Source organism: Passer montanus, unplaced genomic scaffold (assembly GCF_014805655.1).
Source record: "Passer montanus isolate IOZ18808 unplaced genomic scaffold, ASM1480565v1 scaffold1, whole genome shotgun sequence".
In the NCBI taxonomy this organism is placed as follows: domain Eukaryota; kingdom Metazoa; phylum Chordata; class Aves; order Passeriformes; family Passeridae; genus Passer; species Passer montanus.
In genome coordinates this window covers 11,712,671-11,734,880 of record NW_024356504.1, presented here as the reverse complement: position 1 = coordinate 11,734,880, position 22,210 = coordinate 11,712,671, and the positions used below count along the sequence as shown (strand labels likewise).

Here is a 22,210-nt window from a genome sequence, read left to right as displayed (position 1 = left end):
GCTCACAGCGCTTCGGAGCTTTTGGGCGCCCTGGCACGCCGAGGCAGCAGTGAGGCGCCTGGTTGGTGTCTGAGGGTACTGGAAGGTCTCCCCTGAGATGAGATTTCACCCATATCGTACATGTCACTGAGCTTCAGAAGCAGTCTTGGCCTCCATCGTGGGGGTTTGGGGAACCTCAGTGTGATTCTGAGGTAAGGCACAATGATAAACAGTGTCTGGATTACCATGTTCAGTTTTGGTCGGGGACAGTTCAAGAAACTGAACATTTGTAGAGTCCAGAGGCAAACAGCATTGGAGAGCCTGTCACATGTTTGAAGGAACTACGTTTATAAAGCCTGGAGAAAATAAGGGTCAGGGGAGATCCAAGCACAGTGATGTCTGGGTGTTAGAAAGATAACTTGTTGGTAAAACTGCCTTGTTAAAGTCTAGGGTTTAGGCATGTTTCAATGATCTCAGAGCTAGGGGGAGGGTAACAAAGCTTGGGAATAAGGATGTATCACTGATAGCAGACCCAAAGAACACAATTTATGGGCCTCAGGTACATTTGGCAGAACTCCCAAGGTAAAGCAAAAACTAATGAAGACAGCTCAGTAATTGTGCTGAGATCAGCTGTAGAAGATAATCCTGGCATGAGGAGATTGTGACCACTGATTCACAGACCACCAATCTAGGAAACCACTGACTCGGAAGAAAGGAAAGACTGGGTATGTGGACTAACCAGTATAAGAAGCGAGGGAATCGTCTAACCAATAGAAGAAAGAATACTAATTAATATGAAAAACTTCGTAGGTTGTGGCCAATGAGCATTAATGCCTTTGTCTGCTAAAATGTAAAAAAATGTTGACAGTCATGGTGCTGACTTTGTGAATTTGCCACCAAGCACCTCTTTCTGTGCAAGGCAGAACTGTAAATAAATCAAATACCTTGATTCTCTGTGTAGATCAGCATCTTGCAAACTGGGTGAGAGAACCTATCTTGGGACACCAACATCTCTTCAGCTTCTAAAAGCTGGATGATTCTTCACTGGGGTACAGAGGACAAAGGGGAATTGGAATATGTTTCTTTAGAGGAAAATATCTCCAGGTGTAAGAAGAAAATATTATCCACTCTAGAAACAATTAGACTTTGGAATATATTGCTCAGAGAAATAGCAGAAATTTCCTCAATAGAAATACTCAGTGTTTTGCTTGACAGTGTCCTTGATTTAATGTCATGCTTTTAAAAGAAAGCCAGCTATCTCCAGAGGTCCTTTCCCAGCCTAAAGTATTCTGGGGTTCAAATTGTACCCTCAGCTGCTTGTCACATTGAGATGTGCTGCAGTAGTCTGCTCTCAGAGGAGCTTCCTTTAGCTGGAGGCTTCTTTTGTAGAATAACTTAATTTGGTTTTACTTTCATTTCATTGTTCTTTCTCCATATCTCCGGTTTCACTGTTACTTCATCATTACTTTTTCATTTCTACTTTATGCAAGTTTCCCTTGAAAGATTTCTGTAAAAACCATAATTTCTTTCCCCCTAGTACTTTTTCTTCTGCCTCCAGCACCTTAGCTAGAAGATGCATGAGCCTTCCTTGCTCAGTCTCAGGAGCCTGCAGGACTCAGTGTGTGCAGATGGGTTGTTTGTGTGTTTGCTTTGTTGTGTACGCTGTGGTGGTAAATCAGGCTGTATATTAATTCCAAAACAACCATTTACTTGCTCTAAGAGTGCCAGTACTGTGCTCTTACAGGAGCAAATTAAAAGGACATTTGAAACTTCCAGAGATAAAGAATTCTACTTGTTTATTCCAGTTAGTGTGAGGTTGCACAGATGATGGCTGCGCTCCTGCTCTGACAGCGAATAATGGAAATACTCTGACTATTGCTCTCCTGGACATTTACACTGATTTCTGAGACCTTTGTCCCGTTCAGATGTAACTGAAATTGGTGTCAGGGTTCACAGCAGTCGCTCTGGCAGCGCAGGGGAGGAGCACTCAGCTTTCCCCTCGGCTATCACAAAGGCTGCGCAGTGCCAACGCCCAGCCCCACTACAGACCCGACGCTGCCCTTCCCTGCTCGGCTGGAGCGCAGGGTCGAAGCTGGGACGTGGCCCAGCTGCCACGGCTGCAGCACAGCACTGCACAGCACCGCACTGTGCTGCACAGCACTGCACATCAGCACTGCACAGCACTGCACTGCACTGCACAGCACTGCACATCACTGCACAGCATCGCAGAGCACTGCACACCAGCACACAGCACTGCACAGCACTGCACAGCACCACAGAGCACTGCACAGCACTGCACAGCACTGCACATCAGCACACAGCACTGCACAGCACCGCACGTCATTGCACATCAGCACACAGCACTGCACACCATTGCACTTCATTGCACATCACTGCACTGCCCAGCACAGCTCTGCACAGCACATCACCACACTGCAACATGCAGTGTACATTCTTACACAGTGCTCACAGTGTGTGAATATTTATAAATATTTAACAGAGAGGATGGGAAGATTAGGGGTGCTGATCTGCAGGTGTGGTATTAAGTACACCAGTCATGGGAGGAATTGTTCCTTCTGTTTTACTGGTATTGCAGTCTCCTACAATTCTATTTGTGTTCAGCATTTTAGAGCTCAGCAGTTCCAATAAGCGACTTACAATTTATCAGTGGGCAAGACTCCATTTGCTTCACCTCAGCAGGCACCAGAGGCTATGCCAAGCAGTGCATTTCAGCTTTTTGCATGTTACTTATGATGCTGGTGAATGAGACAGGAACTTTGATGAGTGCTCACCAGAGAGATGAAATTGCTAGGGCACAGTTCAGCAGGAAAAGGGAAGAGAGGTTCATCTGTGGAGAGCCAGCAGCGAAGTGGGAGAGCAGAAAATGCACTTGCAAAGTGAACAACAAGAGAACATGGAAAGAGACATGCAGTTGGGTGTATGTTTCCAGGAAACAGCAGTTGGGTCGAGACACATGACTACTGTGTATTACAGTAAATCTGTGCCTGTAGATGAATGTGCACATCCAAATAGTTCAGGTTGCTGCACAGCTTAACTATCAAAAAGCATCACAACCTGCCCTTTGCTTTAAATGCTGAACTACACCCGTAACTGGTAGGAGCCAATTAACTTCATCAAGAGCTGTGCTGATATGTACAGTCTCACCTCTCACATTTGAAGTGATTGTCCACATTGCTTTTGTACTTCAGCTACTTTAGCTATTCCTGAATTTCCAGGAGACTTCTCTATATCTACACCTTATAATTCATATGTATTTTTAGCCACAGGTTTTTAATATACATAGCCAACTGTTCCTAAGTTCAAGCAAACCGAAAACTTGCTCCTAAAGTTCTGAAAGCTTCTATGGATGTGTTATAACTGTGTTGGGTATACAGCCCTTAACATTATTCTTAGTTTGATTTGGATAACACAGACCCATTTCTATAAAGTGAAAACAAGACTGGACTTATTGGGAGGCCCACCCCTTCAAAACCTCCCCCCAACAAACACCCAGCAAAATCACCTGCAAATCAAAGGGGCAAATTTTGCTGTTTAGAAAATTAATATATTTCCATACTCACTGGTTTTTACCTCTTTCTGGAAGAAAAAAATTTGAAGCAGTGGATCTTCATGGAACTTCAACAAGAAAAAAGTTACCTGAGAAATCAGATCTTTCTGTGGCAAGAGAGGGGCAGCTAGAGTGTTGCAACTATACTTTCATCTTTTCTGCATTCCTTGGCAGGGAGCTTAGAATCTCCATAACTTTAAGTCTTCTTTATTTGCACCCATTTGAGATTTTTTTTTCCCTCGGGACAAGGACAAAGCAAAGAACAACATCTCTTTGAGCCAAAAAAAAAAAAAAATAAAAAAAATGGAGTAAGTGTGGCTTTTCCTTCACTTTGATTGACTGCAGTAGTTGTCACTCTTCCTCTTCCCTCCTCAATGCTCCTCCCTCAGGCCACCTGTTTTGCTCAATCTCTTTGCAGTAATGAGAAATACCAAGTGATAAAATTGGACAAAATTGCTTTTGTAAAGCAATGCTCATGCATTATACTTTTTCCATTAATTTTATTTTTATTTTATACCACTCTTTTTAGAATGCAGCATAACAAATGCCTTTTTAGAAAATGTGCTAACTTGTTTCTTGTAACAGACATGAGTGTTAGTTACCAGGCTGAGACAGAGCAGAAGTCCTCAACACTTGCTATTTAAAAAAACCCAAACAAAACCTCCCAGAAGGTATTTGTTATCCAACACTCCTGTTTCAATTGAAGTATATGCAGGCAGAGATTCTGAGTGGTCCCTAGTGGGAAGAAAGATGTGTGCTAATGTCTTTACAAACAATTCCATGGATGAGGGTATGGATGTTAACGTCTTTGAAATGGGTCTTAATGTCTTTACTAACCTCAAGCAGCAAGTTTGTTGCAGAGCCCAGACAGCTTTGCTCCTGAAATAGACAATTGACTCCACGAGCCTGAGTTTCTGAGCTTTAGGGTAAAATGACAGGTTCCAGGGGGGATATGTGGTAGGCAGTTCGGGAAGGCAGTACCTTCCTAGTACCTCAGCTAACGGGAAAGGAAGAGGGCCACGTGTGGCCCGGAGCTCAGGATAAAAGGAGGCTGCACCCTGTGAAACAGAGAGAAAACCCCACGGGCAAGTGCGCCAGGGGACTCTTCTTCCCTTTATTCGAATAAAGTTGCAGGAGTTCTCTGTCTCCTTTTTGGACATAAACCTCTGGAGTTTGTGTATTAATTTTCCTGATACTAGGATGTGATCCTGCAAGGCACTGAGCAGTTCAGCCTCCGTGTCATCATGGTAGAAGAACAGTCAGCCTGTTGTGCCATTTGGCCCTTTCAACAACCAAGAGTAGCATGACGCAGTAGAAAATTTGATCTTGTATGGGAAGGGTTGGTTATCTTTTCAGTGACAAAGGTATTGACTTCATTTTGGTATCCTTAAAAGCAAAGGTAAAGCAGAGCCATGCTCAGTAGCTTAACACACACTAATTTTAAATGGGGAAAGATTCACTACCTTGGGTTTATCTACTGCCTGTGTATGATTGAAGTGTCGTGTTTCATTCTGACCCCAATACACAAGGAATGTATCTATATGAGGGACAGCCACTATTGCATCTCTCTGTAGCACTGATTTAGGACAGAGGGTTTACCTTGATTTTAGGCAAAACTTAAGTGCTCCCCCTCTAACTGGATTACATGCTTTTCTGTGAACAGTACGCATGCTAGAGGAACTTCACGTTAAAACTATAACATTAGAAAATCATCTGGACATTTAAAAATATTTGGAAGTAGTCATAAAAATGTCATTTCCTTCTAAAATAAACACAACATTTGAAGCAGAATAATATTTTAATAAAATTAAATCTAAGTATTCACAAAGCATTATGCACATACAGTACATACTGTATTTAAAGCCTACAGACCTTAGATCATTTTATTCTAATGTAGTCAGCTTTGGACACAAGCTAAGCTTACTTATTTTATAATAAGAAAGTTTACAATTGTTCCTGAAAGTGATTTTACATATATACATATATATATATATAGCTCTATATCTATACTCCTACATGTAAGTGTAGGTATATACACACACTTGTGTGCATGTGTGTATATAAATATATATACACATACACATACATACACACCTATGTACATCTATAAAATACACACATGCACACGTCCACAGCGTGTGTGAGGCGTGTGTGTGTGTGAGAGCATTGTAGAGGGGCCAGTCAGTACAAAGAGGTAACTGCAAACAGCCACCCTAATAATTACAAACCAAAAATGTGTAAAGTATTTTAAAATTAAAACATTGTTAATAATTTGTATTGAACAAAAGGAACACAGTCTTCTGCATTACATAGAAATTAGGTTTATTGCATTCGATTATGTTTGTGTGACAGATGAAGAGTACCTGTCTGCTCATCACAGCTGAATTCTATGATGCAATTAAAAAAATAACAATACAAAAACCAAAACCCAATATGTGATGGAAACAAATGATTCAATTTAATGTGGTTTTGTGGATGTGACCTATGGTGAGACTTTCCACCATATGGCAGTTTTCCTCTCTGTTAAAATACTACCCTACTTCAACTAGTTTGGAAGGAGGCTGTGCTCTCTGTCCTAATTGTTTCAAGCCCAGAAGATTTGGCTACTTTATTCTTTCTTTAGATTCAGACTCATTGTGATGTATTAGAAAAAGCTCACTACAAGAAAGATAAATCAAGTTTCAAAAGTGAGCTAGAAGAGCATTTTTCTTAAATTTTAGCTTGGTCAGGTAGGAGTTTTTCTATATGAATTATTGTTATTGGTCTCCTATTTGCTCTGGAGACATATCCACAATAAAATACTATTTCCATGACAGCAGTAAATGGTAATCTCCATGCAACGTAAACTGTAATTTCAGAACATGCATGTTATTTAAAAAAAAATAAAAATATAAGGTGCCTTGAGAATGCTGGCAGTTTTACATTTGGAACATACAGTTAGTGTGTGTATATATATATTTACATCAGAACTGCTCAACTTTACCTTACAAGCTTCAGATTTAGGAAAATATACAGTACTTTTGCATATAATGGTATATTCCTTGTAGCCCCTGAGTCAAGTATAGAGGATTTAAATTAAAAAAAAAAAAAAAAAGGAGAAACAGCCATTAAAAGCACTTACATTTTTATGTGAAGTAATAGTATAAAAGTACTATTTCCCAGGAAGACCAGGATCAGAAACATGCCTATGAAGACTCAAGATTCCTACAGTGCTTAGTGAAGATTCTGGCAAGGAAGGGTGCCTAATTGGTGGGAGACAAGTTTTACAAGGCTGTGGGGGATGCTCTACAGACTGGTCGCGTTCTTGGTCTAAAAAGGAAGTCAGGTTGTCTTCTGAGGCTGTGTTCAGATGCACTCCACTTGAGAAGGATTCTTTGGATTTCAGTTTTGATTTTTCAACATCTGAAATTTCAGGACACTGTAAGGGAAGAGAAAAACCAAGATGGTAATAATTACATTGGTCTCTTCCAGGCCTTTGTTCTGTTCAAAATTAGCACACTCAGATGGTCCACGGAAAATAATTTTCGAAAATTAAACATTTTTTACATGGTATTGCATTTGATTTAATGTAATTGAATGCAATACTGCTGATTAATTGTAGAAGTCTGCATATCTTTTCCTCCCCTCAGACTTGCTAATATGACATCAAGACACACATATTAGCAGCCCTTTCTGAAGGACTGATTACTCTTGAGACCCAGTCTAAGAGCATGGATATCAACATTCTGGAATATGAAGTTCTGTTTTAGAGCATAACTCCAGAATCGCATAATTCTGAACATTCTAACCACTTGGATTCCTTTTCTGCTAACTGTTATGAAAAAACTGACAATTAAGTAAATCTGTCTGATTATGAGTCTCTACAACCCTCATAGAAAATGTGACCTCTGAAGCTGTGGCGTTTAAGCCCACTGTGGAGGCGCTAGGTCAAAATAATAATTTCATATTCCTTAAACTAGTGAACCAGCACCAGACTGGTGCATTTCTTTCTCATAAAATAAAAAAGCTAGGAAACCTCTTTTGATCTTATGAACATGTACTTACCTGAGATGAAGGACTGAAACTTCTGTCTGTTTTAATTGATGCTGCAGGCTGAAGCTTTTGTATGACCTGGACTGCTGGCTCTTGATACTCTGCACTTGCTGTCACCATGCTATAGGCAGGTGGAATGAGTGCTGACTGCCTTTGCAGAAGCTGCAGGATGGTTTGGATATCAGCAGTCATTTGGGATTCAAGCCTAGAAAGGGAATATGAAATCAGTTAGCTAATGGCCAGGAAAAGGTGTATTTTACACGCTGATTACAGAGGTATTCAAGAGGGATCTGCAGTTTACCAGTGAAACCATTGCTTGATGTGGCTTGAACATGTATTAAATAGGAGAGAACAGTAGAGGGAGTACGGAGTCCTTCCAAAGCTTCTGACTCTCCCTTTCCTTTGCAGAACATGCCTGCAAGCTTTTCTCTGGTTTTTGCTACACTAAGAATGAGTTCATCACTGTGCCTCAGGTTTGCAACAAGAAGCAGCACGGGGGACAGGGTTGAAAATAAGTGGAATGTATTCTCTTCATTGTAACTAAATTGATTTGTGCTGGCTGGCATGGGACTTTATTTTGATGCATCTGACAATGAATTCTGACATGCTGATACAATGCACTGAACTAAGCAGAAAACCACATTTGCGTTTTTCCACAGTTAGAAAAAAGAAGGATGCTTCCAAAACCATCAAAAATACAACTGTCTCATTACTGTGAAAATTTATTCAAACTTATGCAGGCCTCAGAATTAATGTCAGCATTTCTAATGTTCAAATTTTGTATGTTTAAAAATGTTTTTCACCTTTTTATAATTTTGTATATGACTTCTGAAACACTTGAGTTGGTTATGTTGTTCATACTTACAATTCCACAGCACTGAAATGATTTTTAAATGGTCTTGCCAAAATCTGTGACAAACTCAGGAAAAGGTAATGCCTTTTGTACCTTCCCAGCTGCTGGAGGGCTACAGCACATGCTGACAGATGGTAATGCAGATAATACAGCCTTCTGTACAGCAACTGAGCTTCTGACAGAGTAAACAAATCTTTGTCAGCAGCCTTTAATGTTGTGAATGTTACTACTTGGGCTCCCTACAGTAGCAGAATTGATCTCGTGCTGTCAGATTTTTGCTTTTACCATGTGCTGCACTGATGTTATTTTTTATCCTCTTGGAGTTGTCCATTGCCTGTATCATTTATTTATAAAAGCATCTGTGAAATGAATCCAAAAGGTATGACCAAAGTGTATTTGGGATGCTGTTTCTTCCTTCATGGGGGAAAGATGGTTTTGTGACATCAGTTCCCAAAAAAATGGCCCAAACCCAGACTTCTGTTAGAGTCAGACATGCCCTTCTTGCCCTCTTGATCAGCACCCTTGGGTTCTTTGCTACTTGCCAATGTACTGTTCTCACACAAGCACAGTGCTGATACCACAGGGCAAAAGGCTGCAGAAGCAGCAGCATGCCACCATCCAGAGAGCTTCCACCTGCTGTACCTGGGCCTTAACCCCTCAGTGAATAAGAGCATTGGAGGATATACATTCGAGATTATTTTTGGCTTTGAATTACCTCTAAAATTGCTCCCCTCTTACTTTGTGAGTACTTGAATGTTTCCTTGTACTTCAAATGAAAGAGTGTCTCTGGTAGTGTTTATTCATCATCATTGCATATAAAGTTCACTTTCCATTCTCCAAAATTAAAAAAAATCCATGCTACCCAAACAAATAAGAGAACCTTAAATGCTTGGCTCATAGTGTCCATGAAATTCCAATTGCTTAAAGAAGAGAAACAGAGGTAATTCTAGGGACATATTCCTTTCTAGCCCTCTATGTCTATTTAATAATTGAGTGTTATGCCAAGCCTCTAACTTGGCATGGAAAAATTCATGGAGACGTAACCATGCTTTTAAAGCTAGCAAGTCAGAAGTGACAAAGGCAGGAAAGGATATTGTCTGTTGTATTTGTAGAAAATCCAGCAAGGCCCCAAATACCAAAAGTATGAAAAGCTTTAAAAACATGAGAATAGTTTAAAGAATAAAGTGATATAATAAAATGCATCATAAGAATTTAATTCTTAATTTACCAGCAAATTATATTTTCTGACAGAAGAAAATACTGACAACTTGCATGATAAAACTATGGTAACTTTGAGGTATAAGTTCAGTTTCAAGAGCTTTAAGATTTCAGGAAATGAAATGTTACTAAAAGACTATGCACCATTGACGGGGATCCCGCAGGCATTTAGTTATGTGACATTTACAGTTACTTAGATTACTGGACTTTAATTAGAAATTACAGCAGTTTAGGGTTAAGTGTTAAAAATGTCTTTTTAATGCATTATGCCATATTCAGGAATGAAAAATACTCTTGTTTGATTGGCTTCTGGTGGATGAAGGAATCAATATGCAGTTAACTTGGCTTTAAGCTGATTGCTAAAATATACAGCCCAGAATGCCACTGAATAGCTACTAAAGTATGATTAGGACTGAGTGTGTGTCATAGTATTTGTCATGGAAAAATATTAAAAGTAATGGAATTACAGAGTGAAAATAATGAAAAAATCAATGGTCCTGAGCATAGGGCAATTTAAAATTAAGTGAAGTTACATGGTAAATTACAGTGCAGGATGGATCAAAATTGTGTATCCATATTTTTAAATGCTCTAAGCTGTGCTGCTTAGCTGCCAGTAAAAAGTAATATATTAAGCAAAGGTGATTTTGGTCTCTGATAAAGAAAGTATAATTTTTCTTTTGTAACAGGTATAAGTATTGTGCTTTTGCATACTCCCATGTCTTATTAGAGAGTTGCAAAAAGAGTTAATGCATCAAAAAGGGAATTCATCTGCAATACATTTTAAAAAGCAGGCAGCTAGTGCACTTTGAGTCTCCAGGAAAGAAAAAGTACTTCAGATCTTGAAGATACTGAAAATTGCTCTTTTGTGTCCCTGCCCATGGCAGGGGGTCGGAACTAGGTGATCTTTAATGTGCCTTCTAACCCAAATTGTTTGATGGTTCTGTGATCTAGGAACAGCACTCTTGATGAGGTGAGATTTAAATTTAACAATTTAAGGTGTCTCAGTACAACTTAGTTAAAAAGATGGTTTAAAACAATTACCTGAGGAAAAGGGCTCTACTGCAAAGCCATTCCGAGTAGCTAATGTGTGTACCTAGAGGCAAACGACATGAATATTCTGGCAACGATTAAAAATTGTGTACCCAGATTTCCAGAATTGTTTTTCCAAGATTCTGGAAAGCCTAACTTAGGTGATATGCAGCCTTCTCAGAATACAGACACATGAAAAAGTGATATTTGCATCATGCATATTTTTGTACTTTTGAGCTTCTGAAGATCCTGCACAAACTCATTCCTCCTGTAGCATCTTCAATATCAGTTGTATTATGTACTCTTTCACACAGACGCTCTTTTCTCTTTATTTTTACCTGTTAAGTTGTTCTTGAAGTAAATCTAATCGATTCTCCACTTCCCCATATATAAAATCACTTTCAGTTTCACAGATTCCCCATGTAACATGGGATAATGCTGGTTGAACTGGGGAGTCCTGGTACTCCTGGATGTTCTCCTGTTCCCAGTTTCTTTTGTTGATGTCTGATGAAAAAAAACCAACAAAAGCAACAAGATATAAAAAATATAGATTTATATACATAGATTCAGAGAGAGGTTGACACTTCTCAAGCATCTCACTTACTATGTTTCTCAAAACATTGAAAGTTAAATTAGTACATTGCCCAGAGAGACTGAACCTCTCTCTTTGTTCCTTAACACTCCTTAAGGAAAGATGAAAGTGATCACATACATGCTAACATTTTGAAGCTGCAAATAACAAGCAGCTTTTTCTAGTCAGCATCATCAGAATTCTGCCACTGAAAGCTTCTCTTTAGTTTTGTTTCTATTATTTTACAAATGGGTCCCAAATTTTCTCAGAAATTTTTTAGCAATTTTTTTATTCACTGAAAATAGAATTTTTTGTTCTAACCTAAAGGCAATAAATGATGTATTTGAATGTGATTTGATAGTGTGCTTCAGAGGCCTAAGAAGCCTTCTCTTGCCCTTGAATGTGCTATTGGAGTGTATTCACTGCTTAGCTCTTTGGTGTGAAAGAAGGATTTGCTGCATTGAATTTGCAGCACTGGGCATGTGGTACAGTGCACTGGAATGTCCCCACTAGGGAAAGGTGCCAGGCCTCAGGGAGCTGCCTTTCTTACCCATAACTGTAACACTAAGGTTGGTGAAGTGTAATGTGTTTTCTCTGAGACAATGCAGCTCATGCTGCTTGCAAAAGGGTACTGCTTATTATTCTCATAAAGGAATTTGATTTTCATTGATGTTGCTTTTAGCATCACTACTCTCCCACCCAATCCATTCAGTTCTGTATAAAGCACATCTCTGAAATTCCTACGGTACTGTGGGGTGAAAGGTGCCTGTTCATTTTGCTTAAGGATTTCAGACTCCAAAAAGAATGAAATATTCAGCATTTCTGGGTCAGCCAGAGATCACTTTGATATTAAATGAAGCTTCATGGTAAACATGATGTATGTAAAAATACTCCTTATATGAGTATTTATATTTGTTTAACTCCAGCCCCTTGTAAAAAAATGGTTATGATTATTCCAGATCTTACCTGCTGCACCCAAATTTCATCCCTCTTGACTCTCCCAGTTCTTGGATCTCTGTGACCAAGCACTACACATGACTACCAAACAGAGCTCAGGGACACTCTGCTTTTGCTTGGACTTCTGGTTTGCACTATTTCTCTTTCCTCTCTCAGTTTACTTAACTTACACATCTGTGGATTTATTAATTAGTTACATTCTTGGCTCTATGCCATTTCTCCTGTTCACCAAGTTGTTGAAACGTTACACATTGATTATCATGGGGATATACTTGTTGGACTTATGAAGTATAGAATGAAGATCTTGCTGTGACCTCTGCAGAGCCTACAGGTGACTTAGGTTGAACAGTGCTTTTTCTACAGCTCACCGTGCTCCCCATAGCCCTTGTTTACTCTGAGTTAATCTGTCATGCAAACAGTCAAAACTGGTCAGAATCACTCATTCTTCTTTGATGTGATAAAAAAGGCTGTTTAAATTTTAACATCTGCTCAATACTATTCCCATTAGAGTTGTATTTGTAATTATTTAACTACAGGAAGTTATACAACAAATTAAACTTCTTGTTGCACCCAGGCTGCTGCTTCAGCATACAGCTGGGCAAAATTCTTGACTGCTTATAAGGCATCTGCAGTTGGATTTGAATCCCACATCAGTCCCTGAATGATTTGCTCAGAGCTTCTCCTTACACTTCTCTTGGCACTGCACGCTGTTAACTCAGCATAGGTTACATTCATTTCACACTTGTGAAATTTTTCTAAGTAACCATAGCAGCTAGAGCCATGTTTCAAAGAAAAGAGAAAAAAACCCCACAGTGTGGGTGACATGTAAGAGCTTTGTCCAAATGCTAATAGCTAATCCTTTTCAAACATGTCATTGAGCAGTGTTTCTCTAAGTAAAGAAAAAAAAAAAAAAAGCAGTTCCCACTCAGATTTAGTATTTTAAGTATATTTAGCCAGGAAGGGGAGCTCTCACTACATGATTCAAGTGTAAGAGACTTTCTTCTCTCTCTGTCTTTCTTTTTGTTCCAGAAAAAGATTGTTATTGTATTATCTGATCTTTGGTTAGCAGGTGGTAGAAGGTTTCCTGGAGCTGTAGAGTGTTTGAATTTCATGTGACCACCAGTAACTGATTTTATGCACTGGGCAGAAGGAAGAGGAAATAGATTTCATCTTGGCTACACAAAAAAACTGTTCTGCTTCCCCGGAGCTTGAGCCAATGGAAAAAAAGAGATAAAAGGTGTCACAGAAGCATTTAGTAATTTGGTTTTAGGAGGCACACATAGTACAATTTGCAGTGTCCAAGGAAAAGCTGGAAATCTCTCAGCAAACTGAATGGAATATACTATGAAAAACTGAGGGGTAAAGTCTCAAACTATGAGTTTAGGTGCAATGGGTTTTGTAAATCCAGTAGACTTATAAGCAGTGAATTTCAAGAGCATTTCACTGCTTTTTAATGTCCTGTAAAACATGGATGTTGTAAAAGATGTTGGTTATTTTACACAATAAATCATTCATTAAAATCACAGCTTTTCAATGACATGGATTATCCTGGGGAAATCACAGCTGGTTTTGTCCCAGAATATGTATTTGGAGAATATTGTAATAATATTGTCACAAATTAAGTGTCAAATCACTTAATTTGTGACAAAGCAAGTGATTTGACACTGAAACAACAAAATAAGTTCACACACTGTAGGCAAGCTGATACTCTATAAAATATGGTGTTACTCATCTAAATGTCTTTTCAGGTATTCCATATTCATTGGTAACCTCAGAAAAGCCCATCAGCAGCTACAGCTGTATAACCAACTCTGGTCTTCCAGGGCTTGAAGAGACTGGGAACTAAGTCAATAAATGTATAACTAGGTTCACCAGAAGAATTGAATAATCAGTCTTTTAGCCCAAATAATGACCAAGTGAAAATAGCATTTTTCTTTTACGTGAGCTAACAGCTACAGAAAAATTCCCAGATCTTCACAAAAGAGCCATATGTTCAAAATTTAAAAGTTGCATTCTAAGATTATGAAAGAGACATTTATACTGATTCTGCCAAATTATACAATGCATTATTAATTTTCTTTCCTTTCATTGAAGTGATGACCAAAGTTTAAAGCAAAACAAAAATAATTAAATATGTATCAGTCACAGTGGTAACGAATTGGACTAGCTTTATACAAGTGCATTTGTATCCAAGATTTATTAGGTACCATAATATATTGGGGTACATAAAAGCAGAGTTTTTTTCACAATTTCATTATGTTTGTAACTACTTTTACAGTAAGTCATAATCAATCTCTAATAGCCGAAGTAAGAATTTAGTTTAAAACATATATCAGGAAAAGCTAATCTTATTGACCTTGAAGGTTTTATAAATGTTGCAAGAAAGCTTATTACCTTGCATAACATTACTAGAAGTGCTAAATTACAAAGTGGGAAAAAGATTGTGGTCTTAATCAAAATATGTAACCTTTAGATATGCTAAATTTAGCTCAAATAAAATCTGCAATAGGTTGCCTTGGAAAATGTTGCTATAGCTGCAAGGACACATTTCTGGCTATTGGTAGGGGAAAGGAAAGGTTTCCAATTACAGTATGTATGCAACAAGTTTATGTGGTGTGGATTTATAGGGCCTTAACTTAAAGAGACCAGACTTCATATATTCATAACTCTGAGATGTTAAAATCATTGTTTGGTGAGATTAAACATTAGGCTTATTTAAAATGATAGCCTAGAAGCCTAAAGTTTATTGAATGATGGTTAAATGGTTGAATTGTCTCAATGGAAACTGCTCAGGAAAACAACATTAAACAATAAATATGTAATTCTTTCCTTCAGACTGAAAGAATTACAAATGAACTTGCAGCGATATTTAAATTGTATATTAATACAGGTTTTTTCATTAATTTCCTTTCACATCACTGAGAAAATTAATATTTTAGTATATTAGATGTAATTTTAATTATGTGACTTAACTCTATGTGAAAGTATCTGAGATTGTTAAATAGTTCCTGATCATTTGTCATATATGAAAGCTCAAATCTTTATTCTAGTGTGTTACTTATGGAAGTCATGATTTTCTTCCGTGTGGTGTAACAGCACTCCTTTAACCAACAGGTGCAGCAAGACAGGATAGCATTCTTTCAAGCTATTATGATTTTTTCACTTAATTTTTGTTGTGCCCTTTCACTGCAGAGACTAAAAATAGCTATCTGAAAACCTCTTTTTGGTGCATGTGCATCTATCACTAAGTTTAGTTAGGCTTGCTCTCATTACCTATACTTTTTTTACTGTCATCAGCCCTGGCACATCAAATACCCTTTGGGAGATACTGTACTGCTTTGAGTGCAGCTGTCATCAATGGGCACTCAGTGAAGCCCAATACCAGTGGATAATTTTGTAGTTTGTTTAAATTACTTATGTAGTTCAGTTACAAGTTGATTGTATAGTGACCTTTTGGATGGTGTACAAGCCAGTCCCACAGAATTGTAATCCAGTTCCTACTGAATTAAACTATATTAATTCTCTTGAGAAATAATGATTTTTGATCTAAGATATTTTTCTCTTGGACTAAATATTATGTAAAGGATCAAGAGAACCATTCTGAAAATTATTTTTGTTAATCAGACTAAAAAGATGTCTGCTCAAACTTTACTAAATAGAAACAGCTAGATTACCTTTGCAAGAACTGCTTCTTTTGTCAATAAGAATTTCTTCTGTGTCGTGATCAATTTCTTCAAAGTCCATCTCTGTGGTTTTCTCTGTTACAGGTGGGTAATCAGCTATCCCAGAGAACAAGGGCTTTTGCTCATCTTCAATGGAGGACACAAAAGATGATGACCCACTTTTTTTCTCCTCAAAATGTTTCTTAATAGATTGATAGTATCTGGTGCTGTCTCCTGAGGGTTCAGGATCACTCTGATCATTCTCTTTGAAACAATCTGTGAAAGAGAAATAATTGTATACAAAAATAAGCAATTCTTGAAAGTTTATTCTAGTTTATTATGGTCTGAGGATGTAGAAGAAAAATATTTTAAAGCCTTTTTTTATTCTTCTGTCAGAGGAGTTTTATATTTCTTTTGAAGTCCTGGAAGGCATTTGTATGTATGTAGTAAGGATTCTTAGTCCATAAACCATAACTTGTTTTACAAAACTTGTTTGTATCAAAACAACAAAGACTTTATCCAACATAACCCTCCTGTGTACTGCTTTTTTTTTTTCAGTGAGGATGAAATTTGAGGATTTCAAAGTTTACAAAATATGAAATATTTCATCCTGTCTTCCATTTTCTCTCATTATTGGGCATTTATTACAGTCTTGACAGCCTAACAGCAATGTATGTTAGATTTGGTATCAGAAATACTAATTTAAGTTATTCTCACAAGAGAATATTTGTTGATTATTCTTTTCCCATAAAAGGCATTAATCAATTACCTCAAATTAATACTAGAAGTATTAATCAACCACTCATCCCCAAAATTTCTGGGCCCACTTAACCAGAGAGCATATTTCTTCATATTTATAACAGGATTGATATGATAGGAAGAAATAAAAGGAGGGAATTCCTAGTCTGACTTATGGGATCACCTCAGAACAACTTTGCAAAATAGCCCAAATTCCTTAGCCTTTAGAGCTGGAATTCTCTGAACATCCAATCTGCTGAATAACAAAAGTAAACAACATTCTGTGATATATATGGTAGCAGTATACCAGTCAAGTTGAGAATGAATCTTTCATTAATCATATCCAAAGTCTGTATTGAACAGGAGCAGATTTAGTCCTCTTAAGAAATGGTAAATAAGCCTAGATTTAAAGCAGATCTCTTTAAAAGCATATTGTAAAAATTAAATAGGACTTAAACCCTAGAATAATTATTTATTAATATAAAGAAGTCTTGATCTCCTTTCAGCATAAACTTGAAGTTAATTTCCAATTCAATATTTGGTTTTACCTATTTTTAACTGAAATGTCAAGATAATTTCAGTTCTGCTATTTATTTAAAACACATTTTAGCAGGGTAGTCTCAACATCATATAAATACTGGAACTAGTTTGCATTAAGTTCCTGGGGAGACAGCATGATTTCCCATCTGCTTTGTGCTAATTACTAATCAACATAGTTCTAGAATATCTGGAGTCTTTATAGCCTACAGCAGTGGCTAATCCAACATTCTGTATATTCCCTTGGTTTATTCTCTGTTTTCTGGTCACTATAAGGAAATGAAACTGTGACTTCATCTAATTTTCTTTGTCTGCACATAAAAAGAATGCAGTATTTGTAAAAGAGCACCCTTCAAGGGTCCAGACATCTGTGAGCAGTGAGGGCAGATAATGGTAAAGAAAATAAACACAATAACAAAGCAAAATAAACCCAGTAGCAAAGCAGGCCTTCTATACCTGTACCCTCTAGAGTCTCTAAGGGAAATTAACACAATCCTAAACAGAAGTGACTTTACTGGGCTTTTGTTAAGCAGGACTACAGTCTCTAAGTGATATTGGTGATGCTCAGTTGCTGCAAAATTGTCAAAACAACTTCAAATAGACTGGCAGGCTAAAAGCTCTTGGGGAATGCTCAGACTCAAGTGCCATGTTCTCAGCAATTCCATCTCCAAAACAGTACAAAAGCAAAAGAAATCTTCATAAGAAAATTTTATTATAGATGTCTCCCATGGCATTTCTTGTGGGAATATATTGAAAACATAGTCACGCTACAGTAAATTGCCTTAATTACTTAATGTTTGACTGACTTCAACCTGTGAAAAAGACCTTCTAATGAAAGCTTGAAATTACCAATTTTTAGGGTAATTTTATATGTTCATGGGATTTTGTGCACTAATGGCAGCTGTAATGAGTACTCTGTGGAATACAAATCAAGCAGTGGACTAATTTTAAGAAGGGGTCATTGAGACTCTAGTTAAAAAAATCGTTTAGCAGCTGAAATATAGCAGAATGTCTTCTCTTTTATATTCATAAAATACTAAAATATTTAGAAACACGAAGCCAGATTCTGCTAATAATTACTGTGCTGTAAAACCTGGGTAATTCAGTTGATATCCCTCCATCTATAAAAGAACAACAGAACACATAATTTTCCAAATGCTGTCCAAGTATTATGAACTCACTGGCATGAGAAGGAAGGCAGAGATCTATTGAATGTAGGCTGCTGCCTATTGAAATCAGGGAAGATTTGTTCATCAGATGATCTATCTCAGAATGGACATCTTTGGCTTTACTGCTGTTGCTTTATCTTCTGGGCATCTGCCTATACTCAGAAGTTGTTTTCTCTTTTAAAGGTTCCTATTTAATGCTAAAAATTATTCTCTCTGGAGAACTTTGCACCTAGGGTATGAATTAAAATAGAAACGGCTCTATGTTATTGACTCTTCAGGACATGATAACGGTGCAAGTTCTGTACCTCTGCTTAACACCTTAGCAGTGCCTCTGTAGCTCAGTGGAAAGTAAATTACAAATAGTAGATAGGTATGGCTTTTTTCAGAATGTGAATTTCTCCAATTTCTCCTTCCTTTTGTAATGAAATTTAGTTGTTGGTTTGGAATAGATTTTTCATAAGAGAAGACATCTGTGTATGTATGGATAAGTTCACTTTCTACCACACAGAAAAGTGTTTAAAAAGTTTTATTTATCTCTTTCTGTTCTTCTTCTAAATGTAATCATTAAACCCCATCTTCCTCTCCTCCCCCTGCACCAGTTCTAGTGTTTTCTCTTTCCTTTTCCAGTAAGAAAAATTTCACTTTCTGATTCTGAATCAGCTAGAAACTGCTTTACTGAAGATGATTATTTTCCTGCTTTACCAAAATGTATAAACATAATTGACACTCTTTATGGGACTGTTCTGGTGTGCTGTCTGTTTTGGGTGCCTGACAAGTTTACAGGCAGTGTCCTCTGACCTTTGCTGTCTGGAAATGCCAAAATCTTCAAAGTAATTGTCAGAAGATTTGTGTCCTGCTTTTTGCACATACACAGGCAAAGGAAGGGAGGAAGTGGGGTTGTCACAAGTCTGGGCCAGAGATATGTGTGTGGTATTTGACTAACACCAAGGAAAAATGTTGTCTGTCTAGTAACTATGCAGGAAGATCCCAAATCCTAAGAAAAGTAGGTTGCTGGAAGTATTTTGGGAAAGCTAAAACATTTTGTTTTTCAGTTGTTAAAAGTTTCTATTTTTTTCCTGTGATTGTTTTTAATGATGGAGGAGTTGTTTAATTCCAATTTCATTCATTATTTGGGATATCCTAAGTCTACTATGGGTAGATATAATAAATTAAATTATATATAAATATAGATGTAAACTAGTGAGATTCCATTGTTATGGAATTTCTGGCAACTTTGCTGACATTTTGAAGTAGCTTCAATAGTGATTGTGGAGGAAATGAACTGTACTGCAGAGAGTTTGAATTACTGTCTGTATCAGCACTGCTTGGGAGTATTTGGTAAATTAATCTGTCCTTTCCCGTGTTTTGTCTCTGACCCATGAAAGTTTGGGTGATTTTGGACATAGGGAACAGCAGAAGGTACTGAAACCTCCGCATCACGAAGGACTGAAGTCCTTATCGACTTTTCCATAAGGATCCGTGTCCCTATTTTTACAAGGGCTTAGAAAAGAGCTAGGTTTTGAATAACCAAATTTGAGACACATTTAAAAACCCAAGACCTTCAAAGGTCAAGGGAATATGAAGTTTTTCATTTATTCTTTTGTGCCATTTTCAGCACAATGAGATGTTAGGGATGGAGTGACAGCCCTCCATCTCCATTTTCTTTGTTTTGTTTGGTTTTGTGTCAATGGTAATCAGATAATGATGGAAGGACAATTATTAGTTTATATTTTAGGAAATAATGCTATTGGGAAAACAGTCAGAAACAAAGAATAATAGCAATGCACCTCAGAATGGATTCAAGGCATAGATCAAAACAATTTTCTTATCAAATTTAGAATTCTCTTTTCTTTTACAAGGAATTCAGCTTTCACCATAGTACTATTATTACTATATTTTTTTCAAAGGATAGCTATGGATATGATTTGGATCAGATTTGGCCTTTGGAAACAGCCTCTTTGGGAATAACTCCTGGAAACCAGACTCTTGCAGGGAAGCTCCCTGAAGTGGCACCTAGGCACTGTGATAACAGTTGTAACACTAATAGGAGCAGATGGAACAATGCACTGGTGGGCTCCCTGATGACCAGGTACTTTTTTGGTAGGGGTTTCATGATTAAATAAGATTTTGGGGACATGAAGTCTTGTTTCCAGCCAAATGATGCATGCCAACACATTAGCTGTTTCCTGGCTGTTTAATGACCTAACACTCCAGTGGAATATTAGAAACTCTTTGCTAATTAAGGCAAATTCAAGCCAACTTCATCAGCAAAATACTAACAGTTTAACACTGTTAAGTAATAGCTTCAATTTTTCTCCGCATTCTTACCTGACTTTCCTTCTGGGAACATGGCATAGTGTTTGTCTGAGCATCTATTAATAAAGTAAGCATTTACATAAGTAAACTGAGAGAGGGCACAAGAATAGGAAAGAGGAGGGCAGGGGGTGTTTCCCCATTCTCTTAGTTGAGAGAGGGCACAAGAATAGGAAAGAGGAGGGCATTCTCTTAGTACTCCATGGATTCAGGTAGGAGAATAACTTCCTGAAACATTTCCTTGGCTTCTATATATAAATCAAGATCCATGGCCTCCAGATACTTTGTGCAATAAAGCTGTGTTAATGTCGCTTGGCTTCTTAGCCTGAAAGACACCTACAAGCAATGAACACCTAGGGTAGTTTTATTAATCAAGACTCAGAAGATTTTTAGAATTCTGGCTTTTGTGCTTACTTTGAGAACTGATCAGTAGACACTTTCTGAAAAGGCTGATCAGGAAACATAACTCTTCAAATTAAGCAATATATGAGTTTACTAGTTAATAGTATTTTGAGAATGAAACAAAATATATTTTGTATCCCACTTGATTGTTACAGTCTGTGTCGACTTGGGCAAGTGCAAGCCCCAGGGTAACAAGAATCTGTGAGAACTTTTCTTAGTGGCCACTTAAAATCACATCCATGGAACTAAAATTTTCTTGTTATAAGTTTCCTGGGGCAGCTGTGATCACAAAAGTCCCAAGAAGATTAAGATTTTAGAGCCAGTATTAACAAAAAGTTAAAAAAGTTGCTAGCAAAAATGATAGTGCTTGAACTTCAGAAGAGTCTTTTCAAAGCCCCAAGTTTCAAGCTTTCAGCGAGTTTCTTACTCTATGCATTTTCCACCCATATATTGGATTTTATATTGATATAAACAACTCTAGAAATGCCTTATTCAGCATGGGATAATAGAACTGCACTCAGAACTAGCAGAACAACAGGCAGTTCTTGCCTGAATGTATTTCCCTTGAAATTAGCTAACTCACACAGAACTGCTAGAAGTAAATGAGAGATGGGCAAGAAAAAATTGTATTCTGCCCTGCTAAAAATGACAACTGAATACAGATGGAGCAGCTCATTGTCACAAAGTTTTCAGCAGGAGAAAACTTGCCAACCTAGCTAAGAGCTTTGTTTGGAACTGCCAGGCAGGAATGCTGCTAATTTTAAGCAGTCTCAGAGAGTTTCTTGGCTGACTGTCAAGGATCTATGGCAGCTGGCTAAGTCTGCACCTGCACCTGTGCAAGAAGTACCATCCATTATTCTGAAAGATATGCAGCGAATTTCTTTAGGGAGGGAGAAAGTGTAAGCTGCTATGTAGTGTGTGCATTCATTTTTGCAGGGGACCTCTTCTGATACTGCAACTGATTCTAGAAGCCAGAGAACAACTTGGTCCCTCAAATAGTCTCATAGCCTCTAAAATCACACTATGACAGAGCCCTTATAAGCCTTACTAGTTAACATCAGTTTTTGTTGACACAGGTTCGAAATGGTGGAATTATGTATATGTGGAGGGAGGCCTTGTGTGAAATTGGAGAACCGGGGGTACTAACTGCAGATGCATAAAAGAGAGCTGTGTTGATTTTGT

General features: G+C 37.7%; 1 protein-coding gene across 3 annotated transcripts in view; it reads right to left on the bottom strand.

Annotated features, from left to right (window-relative positions):
* Nucleotides 1-5,335: 5,335 nt before the first annotated feature.
* The window catches only part of KCNH7 (potassium voltage-gated channel subfamily H member 7), a 207,960-nt gene continuing 191,085 nt past the window's right edge, over nt 5,336-22,210 (bottom strand). For all 3 annotated transcript variants that reach the window (XM_039702380.1, XM_039702390.1, XM_039702399.1), the window contains 4 exons: nt 15,882-16,145; nt 11,018-11,183; nt 7,592-7,784; nt 5,336-6,965 (listed from right to left, as the gene is read on the bottom strand). In XM_039702380.1, the coding sequence (XP_039558314.1) occupies nt 6,699-6,965; nt 7,592-7,784; nt 11,018-11,183; nt 15,882-16,145 (890 nt within the window). In that variant the 3' untranslated portion in view covers nt 5,336-6,698. The remainder of the gene's footprint in view (nt 6,966-7,591; nt 7,785-11,017; nt 11,184-15,881; nt 16,146-22,210) is intronic.